The sequence below is a fragment of the Brassica napus genome, chromosome A5, assembly GCF_020379485.1.
Source record: "Brassica napus cultivar Da-Ae chromosome A5, Da-Ae, whole genome shotgun sequence".
Taxonomy (NCBI): domain Eukaryota; kingdom Viridiplantae; phylum Streptophyta; class Magnoliopsida; order Brassicales; family Brassicaceae; genus Brassica; species Brassica napus.
Genome location: NC_063438.1, coordinates 24,582,444 through 24,606,791, shown reverse-complemented (window position 1 = coordinate 24,606,791; position 24,348 = coordinate 24,582,444). Strand labels below are relative to the sequence as shown.

Sequence of the window (24,348 nt, the reverse complement as noted above, 5' to 3'; positions counted from 1 at the left end):
TTTTAGATGTTAAGGAAGTGATTCATTATAAAGATATCCTGAGTTAACTTGTTACGAAAATCTCTACATATACTTGTGTATATTAAAAAACGCAACCGTAGTTCATAGATTTCATATTTTTCTTTTGCAACAGTAGAGCGTTCTTGTGCTTGACACTCATATATGTTCTCCAGTGTCCTTTGATCTCTTAGTTTAGGATCAAACGATTGTACAATTCTTTTTTTGTTGTTATAAAGTTAACATTCCAACAAAAAAAGAAACGCAACCGTAGTTGTTACGCATGTTACCATTTGGACCCTATGTTTTCTCCTTAGGTGTTAAGGAAGTGATTAATTATAAAGATAACTAAATCTACATTTAAAAGAAAATACGATCCTCACAAACTCTTTACTATTAGCAAGACAGCAAAGAAAAAGAAGATGTCGACAGGTTCACCCTCCTCACAACTTGTTCAGGTGGTTCCAGACAACCAGAACAACACTGGCGACTCTTCTGCTAAGGTCAAGTACGAAGATCTTGTCCGTAAGTCATGTCTACTTGACCTTTTATATGGCATTCAGGTTCATTAGTTTCCTCACAGGTTTAGAACATATTTTTCAAATAGACATGAGTTACAGACAAGATCTTCGTACTGACCTTAGCAGAGGAGTCGCCAGTGTTGTTCTGGTTGTCTGGAACCACCTGAACTAGTTGCGAGGAGGGTGAAACTGTTGACATCTTTTTTTTTTGCTGTCTTTGTGAATGGTAAAGAGTTTGTGAGGACCGTATTATCTTTTAAATGCAGATTTTGTTATCTTTATAAGTAATCACTTACTTAACACCTAAGGAGAAAACTTAAGGTTCGAATGGTAGCATGCGTAACAACTACGTTTGCGTTTCTGATATACACAAGTATATGTAGAGATTTTCATAATTATTAACTACGATGCCGTCGTAAACATTCAAAGCTTTAATGATATTTAAAAATAAGTGTAATTAATTAATTAGATAAGTAGTGCTGATGTGTTAATGACTGTTTTAGTCTTAACAAGACCAAAAAGACACAAATTAAGATTGCTTCCGTTTTTTGGCTTAATACATATCTATATACATTGACTAGATTAGTGAGATAATGTTGATAAAGCCTATTGATCAGTTAAAGAGTTTGTCTAACCACACGGCCCATTAAAATAGTATACTTATTTGATTGTTTGGTGCATTTAGAAGGTGTTAGTGGAATTAATTTTTATAATTTAAAGACTAGTGTTATTGATTTATAGATATTCATATTCTCGCTAAAATCTAAAAATCATTTCTTATTCGAAAGTTTGGATTTTAATATTTCTGTAAATAATTGACAAAAGCTTCATATATTTCTAACTTTCCACTTTGGTTTCAGCATCTTGATAGACATGGCATCAGCTTTTGCTCTCGTACTACTTATGATGATAATGCTATTAACATGGTTTTGCACATTATTATTGACAAAGCTTCATCTATTTCTACTTTCCACGTTGGTAGTCCAAATGGAAAAAACCCAATTTTAACCAAACTTTTATGGGCAAAACCATTTGGACATAAGCGTCCAATAAACTTAAAATTTTAGAGTTTTCTAAATTAAGAGAAAATAGAAAATCAAAATCAGATAATTAAAACATGTTTTTCCTACAAATTTGCAAAATAACATTTTCCAGCCAAAATCGTAAAATCATATCCCCCCCCTCCCCCAAAACCATGAAATCACGCTTCCCGCAAAAACCATGAAATAAAGTTTGCCCGGAGAAACCATATTTCACATTTTCGCGTCAAAACCGTAAAATCATGTTTTTCCGCGATCGTAAAATCACGTCTTTCGCCAAAACCGTGTAAAACCGTAAAAGCACGATTTTTTTCAAAACCCGCAAAATTCAATATGTTTGTAGGGGTTGTTAACACATAGATTTTGAGAGAAATTCAAAACTATGAAAATTCTGTTTTAATGCATAGTTGCATCTTTCACTAACATATGATGAAGGTCAAAGAGGTTTGGAACCTTTGTTGTCTCCGTATTTCTAGAGAATAGCGATTTTATAGTGGTTAGTCCACTAAATTTAGGGAGTATTATAAAGTTTTACTAAATTAATTGACAAAAAATTAATAAGATGTACATGTACCATGGAAGAGAGTTTAATATACATTAATACAACTGTAGAATTTGGTTAGAAATTTTAAATTAACATTTAAAATCATACGCTTCAGTATATAGAACATTTAATAAAAAAAATTAAATATTTTCGTAGGGTAAAACAAAGATTTTGAGAAAAAATAAAAAATATAAATATTTTGTTTTAATGCATAGTTGCATCCGTCACTAACATATGATGAAGGTCAAAGAGGTTTGGAACCTTTGTGTTCTCCGTTTTTCTAGAAAATAGCAATTTTATAATGGTTAATCCACCAATTTAGGGAGTATTATGAAGTTTTATTAAATAAATTAACAAAAAATTAAATCGAGGCCCATATACAATGAAAGAGAGATTAATATACATTAATACAAATGTAGAATGTGTTTAGAAATTTTAAGACAACACTAAAGATCATAGGCTTCAGTATATAAAACATTTATGAAAAAAACTCAATATTTTCGTAGGGGGGTTAACACATAGATTTTGAGAAAAATTCAAAAATATGAAAATACTGTTTTGATGTATATTTGCATCATTCACTAACATATGATGAATGTCAAAAAGATTTGTAACTTTTGTTGTCTCAGTTTCTTCAGAAAATAGCGATTTTGTAGTGGTTAGTCCACCAATTTATGGAGTATTATGAAGTTTTACTAAATTAATTAACAAAAAATTAAACGATGCCCATATACAATGAAAGAGAGTTTAATATACATTAATACAAATGTAGAATGTGTTTAGAAATTTTAAAACAACACTAAAGATCATAAGCTTCAGTATATAGAACATTTACCAAAAAAATTCAATATTTTGGTCGGGGTTAACACATAGATTATGAGAAAAAAATCAAAAATATTAAAATTATGTTTTAATGCATATTAGCATCCTTTACTTACATGTTATGAATGTCAAAGAGGTTAGAAATCTTTGTTGTTTCTGTTTTTCTAGAGAATAACATTTTAATAGTGGTTAGTCCATCAATTTAGGGAGTAAAATAAAGTTTTACAAAATTAATTTACAAAAAATCAAAAATCTGCCCATATAGAATAAAAAAGAGTTTAATATACATTAATACAAATGTAGAATGTGTTTAGAAATTTTAAAACAACACTAAAGATCATAGGCTTCAGTATATAGAACATTTACCGAAAAACTCAAATATTCGTAGGGGTTAGTCAACACATAGATTTTGAGAAAAATTGAAAATCATGAAAATTTTATTTTAATGCATAGTTGCATCCTTCAGTAACATATGATGAAGGTCAAAGAGATTTGAAATTATTTTTTTCTCTGTTTTTCTAGAAAATAGCGTTTTTGTAGTGGTTTGTCCACCAATATATGGAATATTATGAAGTTTTACTAAATTAATTAACAAAAAATTAAAACGATGCCCATATACAATGAAAGAGAGTTTAATAAACATGAATACAAATGTATAATGTGTTTAAAAATTTTAAAACAACACTAAAGATCATAGGCTTCGGCATATAGAACATTTATAAAAAAAACTCAATATTTTCGTTGGGTTAACAAATAGATTTTGAGAAAAATTCAAAAATCTGAAAAGACCGTTTTAATGCATAATTGCATCCTTCACTAACACATGATGAAGGTCAAAGAGGTTTGGAACCTTTGTTCTTTCCGTTTTACTAGAGATTATCGATTTTATAATGGTTAGTCCACTAATTTAGGAAGTATTATGAAGTCTTACTAAATTAATTGATAAAAAATTAAAATGATGTCCATGTACCATAAAAGAGAGTTTAATATACATTAATACAAATGTAAAATGTGTTAAAAAATTTTCAAAACAACACTAAAGATCATTTGCTTCAGTATATAGAGCATTTAATGAAAAACTCAATATTTTCGTAGGGGTCAGTTAACACATAGATTTTGAGAAAAATTCAAAATTCAAAACTATGAAAATTCTGTTTTAATGCATAGTTGCATCTTTCACTAACATATGACGAAAGTCAAAGAGGTTTGAAATTTTTGTTTTCTCTGTTTTTCTAGAAAATAACGTTTTTGTAGTGGTTTGTCCACCAATATATAGAATATTATGAAGTTTTACTAAATTAATTAACAAAAAAATTAAAACGATGCCCATATACAAGGAAAGAGAGTTTAATATACATGAATACAAATGTAGAATGTGTTTAGAAATTTTAAAACAACACTAAAGATCATAGGCTTCGGCATATAGAACATTTTTCAAAAAACTCAATATTTTCGTTGGGTTAACACATAGATTTTGAGAAAAATTCAAAAATCTGAATAGTCCTTTTTAATGCATAATTGCATCCTTCACTAATATATGATGAAGGTCAAAGATGTTTGGAACCTTTGTTCTCTCCGTTTTTCTAGAGAATAACAATTTTATAGTGGTTAGTCCACTAATTTAGGGAATATTATGAAGTTTTACTAAATTAATTGACAAAAAATTAAAACGATGTCCATGTACCATAAAAGAGAGTTTAATATACATTAATACAAATGTAGAATGTGTTTAGAAATTTTAAAACAACACTAAAGATCATTGGCTTCAGTATATAGAGCATTTAATGAAAAACTCAATATTTTCGTAGGGGTAGTTAACACATATATTTTGAGAAAAATTCAAAATTATGAAAATTATGTTTTAATGCATAGTTGTATCATTCACTAACATATGATGAAGGTCAAAGAGGTTTGAATCTTTTGTTTTCCCCGTTTCTCTAGAAAATAGCGATTTTTAGTGGTTTGTCCACCAATATATAGAGTATTATGAAGTTTTACTAAATTAATTAACAAAAATTAAAATGATTCCCATATACAATGAAAGAGAGTTTAATATATATTAATAGAAAGGGAGAATGTGTTTAGAAATTTTAAGACAACACTAAAAAGCATAGGCTTCTGTATATAGAACATTTACGAAAAAACTCAATATTTTCATAAAGGTTAAACACATAGATTATGAGAAAAATTCAAAAATAAGAAAATACTGTTTTGATGGATAGTTGCATCGTTTACTAACATATGATGAAGGTCAAAGAGGTTTGGAACTTTTGTTTTGTATGTTTTTCTAGAAAATAGCGATTTTGTAGTGGTTAGTCCACTAATTTATGGAGGATTATGAAGTTTTACTAAACTAATTAACAAAAAATTAAACGATGCACATATACAATGAATGAGATTATAATATACATTTATACAAATTTTGAATGTGTTTAGAAATTTTAAAACAATACTAAAGATCATAAGTTTTAGTATATAGAACATTTACTGTAAAATTCAATATGTTCGTAGGAATTGTTAACACATAGATTTTGAGAAAAATTCAAAACTATGAAAATCTGTTTTAATGCATATTTGCATCTTTCACTAACATACGATGAAGGTCAAAGTGGTTTAGAACCGTTGTTGTCTCCGTTTTTCTAGAGAATAGTGATTTTATAGTGATTAGTCCATCAATTTATGGAGTATTACGAGGTTTTACAAAATTAAATGACAAAAACTTAAAGAGATGTACATGTACCAAGAAAGAGAGTTTAATATACATTAATACAAATTTATAATGTGTTTAGAAATTTTAAGACAACACTAAAGATCATAGGCTTCAGTATATAGAACATTTATGAAAAAAACTTAATATTTCCGTAGGGGGTTTAACACATAGATTTTGAGAAAAATTCAAAAATATGAAATACTGTTATGATGAATAGTTGCATCATTCACTAACATATGATGAATGTCAAAGAGGTTTCTTACTTTCGTTGTCTCTGTTTCTCCAGAAAATTACGATTTTGTACTGGTTAGTCCACCAATTTATGGAGTATTATGAAGTTTTACTAAATTAATTAACAAAAAATTAAACGATGCCCATATACAATGAAAGAGAATATAATATACATTAATACAAATGTAAAATGTGTTTAGAAATTTTAAAACAACACTAAAGATCATTGGCTTTCAGTATATAGAGCATTTACCGAAAAACTCAAATATTTGTAAGGGTTAGTTAACACACAAATTTTGAGAAAAATTCAAAATTATGAAAATATAATGCATAGTTGCATCCTTCAGTAACATATGATGAAGGTCAAAGAGGTTTGAAATTTTTTTTTCTCCGTTTTTCTAGAAAATATCGTTTTTGTAGTGGTTTGTCCACCAATATATGGAATATTATGAAGTTTTACTAAATTAATTAACAAAAAATTAAAACGATGCTCATATACAATGAAAGAGAGTTTAATATACATTAATACAAAGGGAGAAGGTGTTTAGAAATTTTAAAACAACACTAAATATCATAGGCTTCGGTATATATAACATTTACGAAAAAAACTCAATATTTTTGTAGAGGTTAATACATAGATTTTGAGAAAAATTCAAAAATATGAAAATTATGTTTTAATGCATAATTGCTTCTTTCACTAACATATTATATTATGAAGGTCAAAGAGGTTTGAAACCTTTGTTTTCTCTGTTTTTCTAGAGAATAGCGATTTTATAGTGTCAATCCACCAATTTAGGGAGTGTAATGAAGTTTTACTAAATAAATTAACAAAAAATTAAAATGATGCCCATATACAGTGAAAGAGAGTTTAATATACATTAATACAAATGTAGAATGTGTTTAGAAATTTTAAAACAACACTAAAGATCATAGGCTTCAGTATATAGAGCATTTACCGAAAAACTTAATATTTTCGTAGGAGTTAGTTAACACATAGATTTTGAGAAAAATTCAAAATATGAAAATTCTGTTTTAATGCATAGTTGCAACTTTCACTAACATATGATAAAGGTCAAAGGGGTTTGGAACTTTTATTTTTTTCGTTTCTCTAGAAAATAGCGATTTTGTAGTGGTTTGTCCACCAATATATGGAGTATTATGAAGTTTTACTAAATTAATTAACAAAAATTAAAATGATTCCCATATACAATGAAATAGAGTTTAATATACATTAATACAAAGGGAGAAGGTGTTTAGAAATTTGAAAACAACACTAAATATCATAGGCTTCGGTATATATAACATTTACGGAAAAAAAAACTCAATATTTTCGTAGTGGTTAACACATAGATTTTGAGAAAAAATTCAAATTTTTTTTTAATGCATAGTTGCATCCTTCAGTAACATATGATGAAGGTCAAAGAGGTTTGAAATTTTTATTTTCTCCGTTTTTCTAGAAAATATCGTTTTTGTAGTGGTTTGTCCACCAATATATGGAATATTATGAAGTTTTACTAAATTAATTAACAAAAAAAATAAAACGATGCCCATATACAATGAAAGAGAGTTTATTATACATTAATACACATGTAGAATGTGTTTAGAAATTTTAAAACAACAATAAAAATCATAGGCTTCGGCATATAGAACATTTATCAAAAAACTCAATATTTTCGTTGGGTTAACACATAGATTTTGAGAAAAATTCAAAAATCTGAAAAGTCCGTTTTAATTCATAATTGCATCCTTCACTAACATATGATGAAGGTCAAAGATGTTTGGAACCTTTGTTCTCTCCGTTTTTCTAGAGAATAGCGATTTTATAGTGGTTAGTCCACTAATTTAGGGAGTATTATGAAGTTTTACTAAATTAGTTGACAAAAAATTAAAACGATGTCCATGTACCATAAAAGAGAGTTTAATATACATTAATAGAAATGTTGAATGTGCTTAAAAATTTTAAAACAACACTAAAGATCATTGACTTTAGTATATAGAGCATTTAATGAAAAACTCAATATTTTCGTAGGGGTTAGTTAACACATAGATTTTGAGAAAAATTCAAAATTATGAAAATTTTGTTTTATTGCATAGTTGCATCATTCACTAACATATGATGAAGGTCAAACAGGTTTGAAACTTTTATTTTTTTCCGTTTCTCTAGAAAATAGCGATTTTGTAGTGGTTTGTCCACCTATATATGGAGTACTATGAAGTTTTACTAAATTAATTAACAAAAATTAAAATGATTCCCATATACAATGAAAGAGAGTTTAATATATATTAATACAAAGGGAGAAGGTGTTTAGAAATTTGAAAACAACACTAAATATCATAGGCTTCGGTATATATAACATTTACGAAAAACACTCAATATTTTCGTAGAGGTTAACACATATATTTTGAGCTCAAAAATAGGTGTTCAACTCTAATATTACGAGGTCTTTTGGGAAGGAGTCCAAAAGCAAATCCATGCGGGCCAGCCAATCTGATCCAAAATGAACAATATCGTAATAATCAGATAATAGAGAATTGGATATGAGATTTAATAAATCCCAACACTTCCTACTACAGATAAAATGTAACTGATCAAGAATCTTGATTGGTTTCATAGCTGAGGAACTTGGTGTGGCAACATCCAAGCACGACGTATATCTTATGTCTAATTTCCCGCTGACACATTATTCTTCTCTAACGTCTGGGAAGATGGAAGTTCTCAATGTTCCCGGTAATGTTGCAACATCCGAGGTTTGTTTATTCACCAGAATGTAAAGTTATTATACTTAGATGCAACTATACTGTTACTATAATTTGATTGTTTGGTACATTTAGAAACATCCTGGAAGTTTGCTGGAAGGGTTTACGCAGACTCAAGTGAGCACACTTGCAGTAAAAGCTGACTTCCTAGTTGCTGGTGGATTTTAAGAACGTAGGTGCAAAATTAGGAGTCTCTAGATATATTGATTATTGAGTAGTCATATGCACATTATTATTAACAAAGCTTCATCTATTTCTACTTTCCACGTTGGTAGTCCAAATGAAAAAAAACAATTTTAACCAAAATTTTATGGCCAAAACCATTTAGACATAAGCGTCCAATAAACTTAAAAATTTAGTTTTCTAAATTAAGAGAAAATAGAAAATCAAAATCAGATAATTAAAACATGTTTTTTCCTACAAATTTGCAAAATCACATTTTCCGGCCAAAATCGTAAAATCATATCACCCCTCCCCTCCTCTCCCCCCCCCCCCCCCCCCCCCCCCCCCCCCCCCCCCCTCCCCCCCACCCCGCAAAACCATGAAATCACGCTTCCCGCAAAAACCATGAAATAAAGTTTGCCCGGAAAAACCATATATCACATCTTCGCGTTAAAACCGTAAAATCACGTCCTTCGCCAAAAACCGTAAAATCATGTTTTTTCCGCCAAAATCGTAAAATCATATCCTTCGCCAAAACCGTGTCAAAACCGTAAAATCATGATTTTTTTTAAACCGCAAAATTATGTTTTCCCGTAAAAACCGTAAAATCGCATTTTCCCCAAAACCACAAATTATTTTTTCCCGCCAAAATAATAAAACCATGTTATCCCACAAAGCCGCAAAATCAAGTTTTTCTGAAAAAAAATCGCAAAATCATGTTTTCTCCTAAAACCGTAAAATCATGTTTTCCGCCAAAAACAACAAAATCACGTTTTCCTCTTAAAATCGTAAAATCACATTTTCTCGCCAATGACGTGAAATCATGTTTTCCCGTCAAAACCGCAAATCATGTTTTCAGACAAAACTGCAAATCATGTTTTCCGTCAAAACCATAAAATATCTGTAAGATCCCGAGTTGTGATATGTGAAAAAGACTTAATAGAATTGATTTGGCTACCTATGCACCAAAGTTGACTTACCTTTTCCGGAGCACATCCTGAAAGAACTCCAGAGTTAAGCGTGCTTGAGCTGGAGTAGTGGAAGGTTGGGTGACCTATCGGGAAGTGATTTGCGATAGCGTGCGAGTGAGGCCAAAGCACGGGGAAAGGTCATGTGGTGATTGCAGGGTCAGTAAACAATGATTTCGAGCCTTGGAAAATTAACAGACCGATCGCTGGAACGGGATGGGGCCCACGGGCCGAGAGAGCGGGTGTGGGTGGCCCATTAGCTGTGGGTGCTCGGGGGGTTACAAGTGGTATCAGAGCTGGTTAGCCATCTTGGTTATGACCCGAGAGGCGTCTTGAGACCTGTCGTGGGGCGCAACGAGGACGTTGCGTTCGTTGAGAGGGGGTGAATGGTATCATCCCGAGTTGTGATATGTGAAAAAGACTTATGAGAATTGATTTGGCTACCTATGTCACCAAAGTTGACTAACCTTTTCCGGAGCACATCCTGAAAGAACTCCAGAGTTACGCGTGCTTGAGCTGGAGTAGTGGAAGGATGGGTGACCTATCGGGAAGTGATTTGTGATAGCGTGCGAGTGAGACCAAAGCACGGGGAAAGATCATGAGGTGATTACAGGGTCAGTAAACAATGATTTCAAGCCTTGGAAAATTAACGGACCGATCGCTGGAACAGGATGGGGCCCACGGGCCGAGAGAACGGGTGTGGGTGGTCGGAGCGTTACAATCTCGTTTTCCCTTCAAAAACATAAAATCACATTTCACCAAAACTGCAACATCATGTTTTCCCGCCAAATTTACAAAGTTATGTCAAAACCGGAAAATCACATTGTCTCGCTAACCCAACACATGAAAAGTACATATTTGCATGGTCCAAAATGGGTTTGGTACAGTTTGAATTTGGTACAATTTAGGTTTTGCCCAATAATGTTCAAAAATCGATTGTCTATATGGACAAGTAAGTCCATTTGAACATGGACAGCTCAATTGATATTCCTAACCCAACACAAGAAAAGTACGTATTTGCTCGATCCAGGACCCAAGTGTGTAAGTTAGTCTCAAATGGTTTCTTTATAATGCCAGACCTTTGTAACTTCCTCTACAAACGCTGGAAACACTCTCAGGGCACTTTGACTATTCATTTGCCTCTGCGTGGCATCCTGACGTAACCACTTTCTCAACTGGAAAACCAAGACAAGACCTGCCGTGTATGAGGCAGTGACGGAGCGAGAAACTTTTTGTACTGGAATCGAGAAAAAAAATCAAAACATAATGTTTAAATGACCAAAAAACTACAAATATATTACACCAAAAAAAACTATAGTAATAAAATAAGACTAAAACTAATATAAATCCAAAATTTTAAAAATAAAAAAATGAAAATATATTAGTTGTATAATTAAATTTTGCCTTTAATGTTTTGTAATTGTTTTTGTGAGGTCAAATTTCTTTTTTAAGTAGGGTCAATATAAAATTTATCTTAAAAAAATATTTTTTTTAAAGTATCCCCCTACCCCTTAGCTGCCTCCGCCCCTAGTATGGAGCATCCGCAACCTATCTCACTCTGTTGCTGTTTTGAAGGGTAACCTTTGAGCGATCCGGTCAATCCGCTACACATCTGATGGAAAATACATGGCCATGGCCGAACCAGCAGACTTTGTCCACGTCTATGACATCTCGAAGGGGTATGAAACAGAGCAGAAGATTGACTTCTTTGGGGAGATCTCTGAAATATCTTCAATATATATAATAATGATATATTGTAAATTTTAAAAACATTAATTTTGTTTATTTAATTTTGATTGGTTAAAAATTATGAAAAATAACTAATCACAAAGAATAATACATTTACTAACATATTTTCTTAATATGCATGAAAACTCTAAAACATATATTATTTTGAAACGGATAGATTATTCTCTACTCCATCTCAAAAAGATATGTTTTGAAAAAATTTGCACATATTAAACACAGTTATAAATGCATTATTTTGTGTTTAACTATATTTCTTATAATATTTATCTAATCAGAGTTCAGTAAACATGATTATTTTTTTTCAAAATTTACAATTTAACTTTATCTAATAAAAATATATCGAAAATATAAAACTTGTCTTAAAAACAAATAATTTTCTTTAAAAAAATAAATTATTTTGAAACCTAAAAAGTAATTAAGTTAATACAAATTTCTGCAACAACAGAGAATATATCCAAGTTGAAAACATGGAAACAGAAGAATGACCTTAGTAAGCAGTTAGTAACCTCTTTTACTAACCCTAAAACCATAAACATGGCATGTTCTGCAAACTGATCAAAAGAAATAAATATCCATCATAAAAGAAAAAGAACTTGTCCAGAGAAAGAAAGAAGAAAGAGAAATGTAATAAAGAAAGAGAAAACAACAACACAACGGGAGAAAGAAAAAACTACTGAGCCATGGTGGCTGCTGCAGAAGCAGAAGCTCCAGACTCATGGGCAGACTTGTACTCCAGCATCTCAGTCCTGTACCTCTCCACATCCTTAACTCCTTTGTCTTGGTAAACCTATAAGAAGTTGATAATCAAACTGTAAGCAAAATGTGGATTTGACTTGATGATGAGTACTAAGTCAGTTACCTGTTTCTCAGACTCGGAGAGATCACCCCACATGCGTCCAATCATCTTGGTGATGATCCTTTCTTTGCCATGGTACTCAGGTTTGAGCCTAGCGTACTGCTCAGCGAAGAAGAAGTTGTAGCCACTCCTGTGGCATTTGGGCTTCTGGGAATCAACAACAGTAGTCAATCTTGCTTTCTTCTTAGCTCGGCGCTGCGATGCTGGTGGCATGCCTGAAGGTGGAGTTCCCATGGCTTGTTGGGGACTTTGAACATGATGATGGTAAAGCACTCCTTTTAGCACTTTAGAACCGAATTTCATCGTCACCAGGTATCCACTTTCGAACTTCCCATCAAGCACTCCGTCTACCAAAGCCCCAATCTGCGGTTCATCAGTGCCTGCAAGTTCCATAAGGTGGAAGTTCAATAAGTCACAAAGTGATACAAAGTGATACAAAGCCACAGAGTTAGAGAAACCATTTTTAAATACCTTCCTCGAGGTTTGGGGAGAGGCTCTCCATTACTTCCTCTGAAAATCATAAGAATTATAGTGTCTCAGCATGGTACAAAGTAAAACGAAAGAAACAAAAAAAAAAAAACAAGAACATGAGGGTGTTGGAATAAAGACCTGCTGATTTCATGGAAGAAGCTGATTGCTCGAGGTAATACACTTGCTCCATCTGAAAAAGGAACTTGAAGTAGTACCTCCTCAGCACAAACGACGCACTTGTGATTGTGTTCGGAAACTTGAACGCACCAATCACTTCCCTCCATCTCTTATCCTTAATCACCTTTTAATAACAAAAACAAAACAAAATTTACAGATTTTCAATACTCAAATGGAACAAATAACATAACAAATGACAGTTCTGATTAATGACAGTACCTTTGCAATCCCACCACGAGAGGTAACCTCCACGAAAAGGCGGTGCAGGTCCAGAGTGCTCCCTCCCACCGTAGGAACCCTTCACAGAAAACATAACAAATGTTTTCAATCCAAATAGACAGAACAACACATAAAGCCCTAAACTTGTTTCATTAGATCTTAATCACAACATTTCAGATTAGTAAAACACCAAATCCAATTTGATTCTAGTTTCCTTATCAACAAGATAGTTTCCAAACCACACATATAATCAGATAAACAACAAGATAAAAACCCAATTGAACAGTGACATAAAACGCAAAATCCTGCATATATTAAGGAATCAATCATCATAAAGGATGTGTCTTTAAACTGCACCAATACAGATTCCATTTATCCCTAATTAGATTATCCACTAAGCACAAAAAACGTAACGGTTCTACTTCAATCTCACCACACAACATATCAACAACCCTAAACCAATCTCAAACCCCAATACGAACAAAAAAAAACTTGCATGCCCACAAACACCGAACACAAGATCAAACCCATTCAATTACATCGGCAGGAGAAATCAACAATACCCACAAACCAAAGTTTAGATTTTTCTTTCTTTTACAATCTCAAACACAAGAAAACAATCTCACAAACCCACAAAAACCAAATACGAGGAAAGGAAAATGAAAAAAGAAAAACTCACTTGAGTTCGTTCCCGAGGAATCCGAGGAGAGCTCTGAGATGCTCCAGGAAGATGTCGGAGTTGCGGACAAGATCCTCGTACTTGACCCTAGCAGAGGAGTCGCCAGTGTTGGTGTGGTTGTCTGGAACCACCTGAACTAGTTGCGAGGAGGGTGAAACTGTCGACATCTTTTCTTTTTTGCTGTCTTAGGTGAATGGTAAAGAGTTTGTGAGGCCGTATAATCTTTTAAATACTGATTTTGTTGTCTTTACAATTAGTCACTTTCTTAACAGTTAAGAAGAAAACATAGAGACTGAATGGCAACATGCAAAAATAACTGTCGTGCGTTTTCTAATAATAACAAAAACATATAATACTAGGAAATAATATATTTAAAAAATATTTGAAGCCTTAGTAATATTTAAAAAAATGAGTATAATTAATTAATTAGATAAGTATTGATGATATATTAAGAAGTTTTTAGTCTTAACAAGACCAAGTCATAGTCTTACAAAAAAACAAGAATTAAGATTATTTTCTTTTTTTGTTAAATACATATCTATATACATTGACTAGATTAAGAATTAAGATTATTTTCTTTTTTTGTTAAATACATATCTATATACATTGACTAGATTAATGGGATAAAGTAGGGGTGTTCAATCCGGATATCGGTTCGGTTTCGGTTCGGTTTTTTTCGGTTTTCGGTATTCCGGTTAGTAAAATATAACTACCATTCTAAATTCATATTTACTTCGGTTCGGTTCGGTTTATATACCGTCGGTTTTCGGTTTATTCGGTTTTATACCAAAAAACATAATTATTTTGTTTGAGATCATATTATATGAATTTTAGAATCATATTGTCAACACAGTCATTTATTAAAAATATATTACATGTTCAAATAAATGAACAAAAAAGTAAAAATGCTTCTACCATCAAATAAAATAATCAAATCTATAACTAAAATCAAAGCTTGAAATTTTGAAAATAAAAATTTGAAACAAAACAGAAACATGAAAGAAAAGTTTTTCCACTCTTCCATATTTAGTGTTCATTAAAGTCATGTTTTTTCAATTGAAAATTTTCCATTAATTATTGTCCATCAAATTTATAATCTTCATATTAATTTATTGAAAACTAAAATAATCAAAAAGATCAAAAAAAGACTTAGAAAATAAGATGTCTGAATTGCGATGTATTGTTATTTAGTTATAGTTCAAGTGTTTTACAAATTAAGGTTTTTTATTATTATAAAATTATGGTAATAGTTATTAACACAAATTTAACTTATGTAACAAATAGATTTTCATGTATTGTTATAAAATAGATACATATTTACATGTTTCTACTTTTAATCGGTTTTGTTCGGTTTATTCGGTTTAATCGGTTATATACCAAACCATATCCAAATCCTACGGTTTTTATAAAATTATATCCATTCGGTTTATATGGTATATTCCAAAACCAAACCATATTGTCTATTTCGGTTCGGTTCGGTTCGGTACGGTTCGGTTTTACCATATTGAACAGCCCTAGGATAAAGTATACCCAAAAAAAAAAATTAAAAAACCAATATTCGCAAAAGCCTATTGCTCAGTTAGTGGGCTTATCTAATCATGCAGCCCACTAAAATAGTATAATTATTTAAAAAATGTTTTAAGAGAATATTTATTATTTATGTTATTTGAAAGGAAACTAGGGGTAAGCATTTCATCTTAATCTAAATACTCATAATTTATAAATGAAAGAATGAGAGCATATATATTGATATGAAGATTTAATAATTCTTTATATGAAAAACCAATATTATGAGTGAAATGAAGTTTTCATCAAATTGAAAAAGAGACACATATTCCTTTTATAATAATAATTACTTCATGAATTCAAAAACTACACACAATTAAGTAATTTTTAAATTATATATGTACTTTAAATCATCATATTTCATTCATTTATAAATTATTATTCATCTGTGTATCATATTTTAAAATAAATACCAAAAGTTAGATTGAAAACATTTAACTGGCAATATTAAAGTTATTATATTAGCATTTTTACCGTATATTTGTATATAAAATTATAATCCAACAATCATAAAATTACTTCATTATACATACATGTTATTTAGAATATATAATAAGACAACTTGATAATAATCTAAATCTATACTATTAAAAGAGAATCAGTTTTTAAAAATCTACTTATAAAAAGTTGTTGGACCCTTTTATTAGAATATTTATATAACCTTAATTAATCAACTCCACATAATATGTTTAATATTTGTGCCAAACTAAAAGATTCTGCCACCAGATTTTGTGCTTATTAACAGAAAATAATTATAATAGCATTTATTTTTAAATACAAGAAAGATAATGTTTAGATATAGTTTATATTGTCAGCTATGATGATCATTTATCCGCTCCACATAAAGGCTGATTTACAACATTTATTAACATATTATATAAACCAAATTTTTTTATATACAGAATGTAAAACTTTTATGTAAAACATAATGTATAGAAACATGACAATACTTTAAAGTTTTTTTTATTATATTCAAAATTTTATGCGTATACACAAAATATGTTTCTAAAAATCTAACATTTTATTTAAAATCTGAAACATTAACCGAAAACCGAATCTGAAACACAAAAGAATAATCGTGACACCGAAGACATATTTGAAACAGAAAAATATATTTAATATACACAATACATTTTAGATACTCAGAGTACCGGTTCAGATCTCTGTAGAATCCAAACTTAAACCGACACTGCGGATCTGAAATATACCCAATAGATACTTTACCGTAGACTTGGATCTGAACCGATTCGGATCGGTTTTTATTCGAACCAAACAAAATGTTTGGACCTAAAAAAGAGTTACATAACAATATACATACAAAATTTTAAATAAATTAATTCATAAATCATATAATTTTATAAAATTCTATGTTTTGATATAATTCAATATTGTAACATAATAACATACAAAAATAAACTTTTTATTGTAAGAAAACCCGCTCTTTTAAAGCGCGGATCAAGATCTAGTTGTTTTCCTTAAAACAGTTATATGTCCACGCCAGTTCAGCTAGTTATTACAACAACTAGGGGTTTGCCCGCCCTACGGGCGGATTAGTTTACACTAAAACTATTATTTATTAACTATTTTAATTTTATAGTAGAAATATAAAACATTAAGAGTTAGATTTAGGATTTTGCGTATAGAAACATTTTAAACCTTAAATTTCAAATTCAGCATATATTAAAAATAAGATTATGTTTGGTAGAGGATACACTAATAAAAAGAGTTGAGTAGTATATTTGAAGAAAATATAAGAAAACATATATATATATAAATGACGAATTTATTAAAGTAAAAATCTGTACTGAGAAAAGGAACATGATCAAAATGAAAAAGATGGACCTCTGCGTGAAGAACATTAGTTTTTTACTTTATATTAGACTCGTTGTTGTTGTGTAACTATATAAAGTAAAATATGAAAATATGTATTAGAGCCTTGACAAAAAAATATGTATTAGAGAAAAAAAATATGTATTATAGGTCACATAAGTTGTATAACAACTGTGCTCTAATGGTAGCTGGTTTTCTCTCAAAAACCCAAAAAGGTCAAAGATTTGAAGAATGAAGATTAAACAAAACTTACCAAACTTGTAACTGTTGTTACAAATAAAACAGAGACATTTGAAATAGTCCTCACAACTAATGATGATGAGACATTGGTTTTTCTTTTACATTTTAAACTTAAACCTTCTAAAGATTCAACTGCCTTCTTGCACCTATGAATCACTGAATCCTGTTTCACTTGCAGCCTTCTCTGTAGTTCAAGATTACAAACATTAGCAGCCACAACGGTAAATGTTCCAAAGACGCTGATGTGGGTATTGTGTATGTGCCTACACATTTCTCATGTTGATGTTTAGGCTATTTCTCATTCATGTCTCTTGACACCAGCATTTCCCTTTTACATCATCGCAACATATTCTCCATACTCAAACATCCATCCTGCATTTTGGGTAACCATAACAGCTCGAAAAGACAAACATCAGTGAAAATACATGTCAAGAGGCAAATCTTTAAATTGTCTTTATTGATTTCTTTGATTACATCTTGAAGAAAAACATTGGTCATCCATGTTGAACATTCGAAAAATATGTGCGCCAGATTCAGCTTTCTATGTGCGATCATCAAGAGCCCCTGAAAAAAATTAGCCTCCCAAATCAAATCATGGGATTTTAAGTAACATTTTTTTTAGTTTGTATGCTTAACAAAAAGGCATTTGCGATGTAAAGAAAGCAATACCTTCAACTGTTTTTCCTTGATTGCAGAAAGCATTTCCTCTTCTCTCTTTAGCATTTCCAACAGATCAATAGCCTGCAACAAAGCTTAATCATCAGAAAAAGCTATATCCTGTGATAGAACATACAATTCCAATAAATGATTTTTAGACAAACCTTACAAATGGCCCAATTAATCGTGGAGACACCTGCAAATAAAACATGCATAAAGATCATATTAGTTTTTTTTTTAACTTCATCATGGAGAAGAAGCCTAAGTCCGATTAGTATCCCATCTTCAAATAAGTAGTTGTTGATATATATTTTCATTTTAATTAGCGAATAATGATGAATCAAAAACAAATTCTTAACAAATACCTACTTAAAAGGTGAATAGTATCAGTATTAATAATATCTGTTTTCTGTATTTGTCAGTACCATCAATTATTCATATCAACAAAACCTAAAGAGCTCCGTATGTAATGTCGATTAGGTGAAGCAAATAGCTATTGATGAATCTGAAAATTTGAAGCGGTTTGGTTCTCGTAACGTCAAACCCACTGATTAAAAAAACAAAAGGTAAGATAAGGAGGACAAACTTTTCATTAATCAAGAGCATGACCACCGTCTGCCTGCGGAGAACAACCGGACTTCAAATCTGACAGCAGGAGAGGAGATGAGAGGTCAACATTGTTGCAGGTTAATTGAATGGAAGAGATTTGATCACAGCATCCTCATTATTTATAGTGTATATATCTCTGAAGTTTTTTTAGGTAGAAAAAGAAAAAATTAAATGTAACGTAGAGGAAGGGGTTGGTATAGAAATTAATGGAGAATCTTAATTACAATCGTTTCATGTTCGAACTTTTCGTGTTGTGGGCAGTCTGTTCGTGGTCTCTGACAAACGGTGGGACTTAGGGTTTAGGCCCATTTTTTACTCTACAATTTAAAAAATAAACAACAAAAGCCCAAACCATATCAATTCGTAATGATGTGGATCAAACCTGCAATCTGATTGGCTAGAATTTCCCATCCGACGTGGACAGGCTTAAAACACTCTATTTGTTCCTTTTAGTATAGAGTAGATAATTGTTTTTTCTTAACTCAATAAAATTGAAACCAGTATAAACTCTTAGAACCAGATTTAAATTATTTCTTATAAAAAAACACGCGGCCTACTATTTCAAATCTATCTCCTCAACCATTCAAATATTAGTGATATGTAAAATAGGTAAAGATTTTATTATATGCATAATATTTTCTTTATTAGTTAACTCAGACAAAAGAACTCAAAGGTTTCATTTAGAAGAAGAAAAAAAATCAAGGGCTTTCATATCTTGCGTTAGAAAAAAAGAAGAGTATACATCTTTATATATATATATTTTTTTTGAAAAATACATCTTTATATATTTGATGTTAGATTGTTAGTAATTTGCTTTGTTTAGCTAATATAAAAAATGTACTTGATTCAGCTGAAAAAAAAAACATAAAAGGAAGAAATTATGGGAATAAAGAATAGGGAAAATTTGGAGAAATACACTTATATGAGATCTTAATTTGAAAATTACCTCATAATTAAAGCTTTTTGAAAAATACACTTTCCTATATATGAATTTACTAAATTATCCAATCTAAAAATTTAATACTATTTCATTTGTTTTATCATTATAGTTTATTTAATTTGTAAATTAACAGTTTCAACAAGAATAAGATTTTTTATAAAGAAATCCCCATAATATATACACCATATTATTTTTTTAAATCCAAATATATTTATATTTTTTGAAAAAGGAGAACAAGCAAACGTCGTCGTCATTCTTCTTTCTCTTGATATTTTATTTTCCAATAATCTGAGAAGTTATTAAATGGTCTTTCTTATAAAGAGCACACCAAATAGAAATCCTAACTTCGAGATACACCAACAGATATAAAAACTAATTATAGGTAAAAAAATTGAATCAGTTTTATGGCTTTCATCTGCTACTTTTCACCAAACTATTTATTTTTTTTCACCACTGTGTAAAGCACACTGATAAAAATCTGAATCTCTAAATAAGAACACTTAAAGAAAAACTTGCAAGAATTGTTCATAGTAGAACTTGCAACAATTTCTAGCTGCATTTTATATTGATACATAATAATGTTCGAAGCTCATTATCAAAGACCAACAAAATATCATTCAGTAGACAAAGAAGCAAGAATCATGTGATTTTTTATTTTTGAAATGTACATACTCTAATGCCTCATGACAAACATTAATTCAGAAAAGGAATAGAAACGTTGCTGAACATATTTGAATTTATATTGAAATTATTGAAATGTCTAATCTGGATAAAAATGTCTTTTTATATTTACTAAAGTGTAGTTTTCAAAAAATAAAAGAGAAGGTGCAATTTTCAAAATCTAAACTATTAATAGAGTATTTTCCAAATTGTCCCGAAAGAATATCCTAAGAAGTCTCAGACTTTTACGTATGATTCAATATTTGGATGTGACATTCAAAATAGACTGTTCTGAACTAGTGAATATGATGATGTTACCGATAGAGTAACCGGCTATCAACAGGCCTATCAATATTCACGTTATGAATATTAGCGATGTAAAATGTTCGGGAACGGAAAAAAAAAGGCGATGTAAAATGTTCTTTGCTATATTCCCCAATATGATTCATCCTCATCGGCCTCTCATCTTTCTCTCCGTTGTTTGCAACAGAAAACTGCACCATTCGAAAACACAAAATCACTACTTCTCAAATCAGAATCAATGCTGGAACAAGGCTTTTCCTTCTCTATTTTCACTCGTTCTTCTCTTGTATTCTTGATTGTATCCTTCCAGATCTTCCTCTGGCTACCTGAAACAATCTTCGCTGCTGCATTCGTTGCAGCTATGGAGTTACCGCTATGCTCTTCACTCTTCTCAAAGATCGAGACTAAACCCGTTTGATACACCTGGAAGAAGATGATGTTGAGGGACCATGTTCAAAGATCCAACAGAGCCTTCACTACTCTGCCTTGCTTCAACTGAAGACAAGTCTACATGCTTACAAGGAGAGTGAACCCACGCTTCATCAATTTACTACCATCATCAACGGGTGCATCCTCGTACTTCTCTAGAGAAGGATCAAAATTCAAAAGAGATGGTCCAGTGTCTGAATGAACTAATAAAGAACTACTATGAATAAAGGGTTAGTCTATTTTACATATCACTAATATTTGAATAGTTGAGGGGATGGACTTGAAAGAATATATCGAGTTTTTTTTATAGGAAATCATTTAAATCTGATTTGAAGGGTTGAAACTAGGTTCAATTAGATTGAGTTTCAGAGTAAAAAAACAACTACTAATTCACATCGGATCCATTTTAATAATCTAAATTTTCCGTTTGGTTCAAATTAAGTTTTGATGTTTTTGCATTTTATGTATAACTATAAGCTATACACAATAATTTTCATTTAACATTGTTATTTTTTTTGTAACACCATTTAACATTGTTAAATATATCATTTTATGTATAACTATAAACTATATTCATTATATAAGGAACATAAGCCAACTTTCACACACTTTTATTAGTTATATTTATTATTGTCTTATTCACATTGCATCCAACATGTAAAGATTCAAAAGAATGTTTTTCAATGGTGTGGTGGTGTAACTGGTGTTGGTGTTGGCGGTGTTTCGTGCCCCCTTCCACTCTCATCGGGTCCAGTTGCATAACTTCCATAGATTTTACTAGCCGGTGTATAACCATTTTCTTTTATAGAAACTTCTTCAACTTTCATTGTTGTTGTGAGCGGATTAGCTTTTTCGATACTATGTGAATTCAAATTTCTTGCATGGATGCAAGGTTCAAAACACATAAAACAAACCATAAAAAATATGACAAATGTTGTCGGGATCAAATGAGACATTTTAAGGATATTGTGAAGTAATAAAGGTTGAAAATGTCTTTGTTACAAATGATCAGAGAAATGTCTTTAGTAGATATGAAACACAATGGCTACAACATTATATATATATTGGTGTTGATAATTAGTTAATTTTTTAATAAAGTTTTATTCTTAGATAACAAATTTGTTTCCTCTAATATAAGGTGACAATTAACCTTTTTAGTATATAATTAAATATTATTTTTAAAGTGTCATATTTACAACCATTATCACAAAAAGACATGACTTAAGAAAAAATGGCATATCTTTAAAAAAGATGATATGTCATATTGTTTTATGAATTTTCTCTTTAAATTTAAAATATTTCCTACAAAATTTCAAGACACATATGATCTCCATAATTAATTTAAACTAACTAGTAAACTAATATTTAGGAATATTAATTGTTTTAATAATATATTGGTTAATTATCTTTATTCCTCATGTCAGAAATATGATTTCTTTTATTTCCCTATTAAATAAAACTGATATTATATCATATTAATTTATTTATTTATAGTTAAATAGCTTTAAGTAATTAGTTTTAGTTAATTATTTTATGAATGTATTTTTAATGCTTTAATTATTTAAAACTAATATTTTATCAATATTAATTTATTTATTTAATTCCAATTATTTTAGTTAGTTTTAGTTAATCATTTTAGGAGTATGATTTGTTTTTTTCTTCAAATAATTAAAATAATTAATTAAAGAGATCATGTGTGTATGTTGAGATTTTGTAAGAATCTAAATTATAATAGGACAGTTGCATCACTCCTGATGCGACACGTCAGCAGGTAAGTGGGCTCCACTTTTAAAAAGTGTGAAAAATATCAAATATGTGGTTCGAACCCGGACTACTGTGATATAAAGACCAACATTTATATCACTAAACTAAAGAATACTTTGTACATTGATGACCGAAACTAATATATATTTATGAAGGTCATCTGTTTTATTTTTTAATGGGCCTATGTAAAAACACTCAATCGACCAAGTTATCATTGAAGCCCACCAATATTGATAATTAGCAAATTACGGGTCGTCATCACTCTTGCCCCTCTGTCAATCATGCCGACATTCCGTATGAACCCTAATTTAGAGCTTCAGGAGTTCACCCAGCCTTTGCTAAAAAAAGAAGAGTTCATCCAGCTTCCGTCACATCTATCATCACTTATAATAAAGGTATTCACTATGTTGAACTAAGCATATTTTTTCCACTTCTACCGTTTCAGGTATCCATCGGCCCACTACTATAAATATATGGCAAATAACGATATTTTCACTCACTATTTTCACTTCCCATTTATGCCTAATGTTGATTTTCTCAGCGATGTCGCGAAACTTCTTTTCCATGAGCCCGATGAGATACTGTGATGTTTTATTGGAATAATAATTTCAAGTATTACGTGGTTATGCTGATGTATCGTATCAAATGGAGAACATATTGGAATTTCTAGGCTATAACAAGTTTTAGTTGATCACAAGACTGGCCGAAAGCAATATTCTTTGAGTTTACTCCAGATCTATATATTAACTTCAGGTAAGAATTTTGGTCATATAAGTTTGTATAGGTTAGCAGTTTTTATTATATGTCTTTCCGATTATGATTGAATCCTACTTTGATTTTTCTTTCCTTGGTTAGGTAAATATCTTTGCCAAAGCTGATGATCTTCAGAATCAGGCTCAACCTCTTGAAGATTTTGCAAGAAGGCTTAAACTGAAGGTATTTAGTAAATGCTGAATCTTGTCAGAAAGATTTAGTTCTTTGATTTTGTCTTCATGTGTATATTTTTACGTGCAGCTTATGTTTATATTTGAGACTCTATATTAACTAAGATTAACTAACCGACGAAATCTGTAGGAAAAAAGTGTGGTGACTATGGTAGAAAAGACTTTTGATCAGTTGGTATCAAATTGTCCTGATAATGTTCATCTTGAGGTAAGTAAAACCAAAAGACCACTCTGCTAAACAAAAGATTTTATTAATCGAAACCGAGATAAAAACTCATGGATCGTGTGGGGGAAACTAAAAACAGGTACATAAACCATGGTGTTGAATTGTGAGGCACTGAGAAGCACATGTCGTGAAGTTAGCTAAGCATTTCAAAGGCTTTGAGAATTTTATTTGTAAGAATTTATGCATCGGAAAATAAGTAGCCTAAACTACATGTGAATTAAATCTTACCTAAAGCCAAGATAGGTGATTCCCAAATCATGACCTGATCTTTGTTAAT

At 30.7% G+C, this 24,348-nt stretch overlaps 2 protein-coding genes across 4 annotated transcripts; both read right to left on the bottom strand.

The window, feature by feature from the left end:
* Positions 1–11,913: 11,913 nt before the first annotated feature.
* On the bottom strand, positions 11,914–14,147 carry LOC111211371 (high mobility group B protein 10). Its single transcript, XM_022712392.2, has 6 exons — positions 13,904–14,147; positions 13,225–13,303; positions 12,967–13,129; positions 12,829–12,867; positions 12,361–12,737; positions 11,914–12,288 (listed from the first exon to the last, which is right to left on the bottom strand). The coding sequence occupies exons 1-6, from the start codon at positions 14,068–14,070 to the stop codon at positions 12,172–12,174; spliced, it is 942 nt and encodes a 313-aa protein (XP_022568113.2). The 5' UTR covers positions 14,071–14,147; the 3' UTR covers positions 11,914–12,171.
* A 3,373-nt stretch (positions 14,148–17,520) lies between these two features.
* Positions 17,521–19,055, bottom strand: LOC125609072. 3 transcript variants are annotated; one of them, XR_007339571.1, is made up of 6 exons: positions 18,783–19,047; positions 18,361–18,392; positions 18,209–18,280; positions 18,014–18,103; positions 17,807–17,911; positions 17,521–17,723 (listed from the first exon to the last, which is right to left on the bottom strand). XR_007339571.1 is itself a non-coding variant. In XM_048779898.1 (5 exons), the coding sequence occupies exons 1-5, from the start codon at positions 18,787–18,789 to the stop codon at positions 17,876–17,878; spliced, it is 237 nt and encodes a 78-aa protein (XP_048635855.1). In that variant the 5' UTR covers positions 18,790–19,047; the 3' UTR covers positions 17,521–17,875. The 3 variants fall into 3 exon arrangements, 2 of the variants coding, with proteins under 2 accessions (XP_048635855.1, XP_048635854.1); XM_048779898.1 differs by having other exon boundaries at positions 17,521–17,911; XM_048779897.1 differs by having other exon boundaries at positions 17,521–18,103; positions 18,783–19,055.
* Positions 19,056–24,348: the final 5,293 nt, after the last annotated feature.

Bases quoted from the DNA above. Each gene is read 5' to 3' on its own strand.
- LOC125609072 (XM_048779897.1), bottom strand. The intron at 18,281-18,360 runs GTTTGTCTAAAA...GCTTTGTTGCAG, and splicing joins TTAATTGGGCCATTTGTAAG to GCTATTGATCTGTTGGAAAT. The intron at 18,104-18,208 runs GTATTGCTTTCT...AATTTTTTTCAG, and splicing joins TCAAGGAAAAACAGTTGAAG to GGGCTCTTGATGATCGCACA.
- LOC111211371 (XM_022712392.2), bottom strand. From the start codon at position 14,070: ATGTCGACAGTTTCACCCTCCTCGCAACTAGTTCAGGTGGTTCCAGAC. The intron at 13,304-13,903 runs GTGAGTTTTTCT...TTTTCTGTGAAG, and splicing joins TTCCTCGGGAACGAACTCAA to GGTTCCTACGGTGGGAGGGA. The intron at 12,868-12,966 runs GTCTTTATTCCA...TATGATTTTCAG, and splicing joins TTCTTCCATGAAATCAGCAG to AGGAAGTAATGGAGAGCCTC.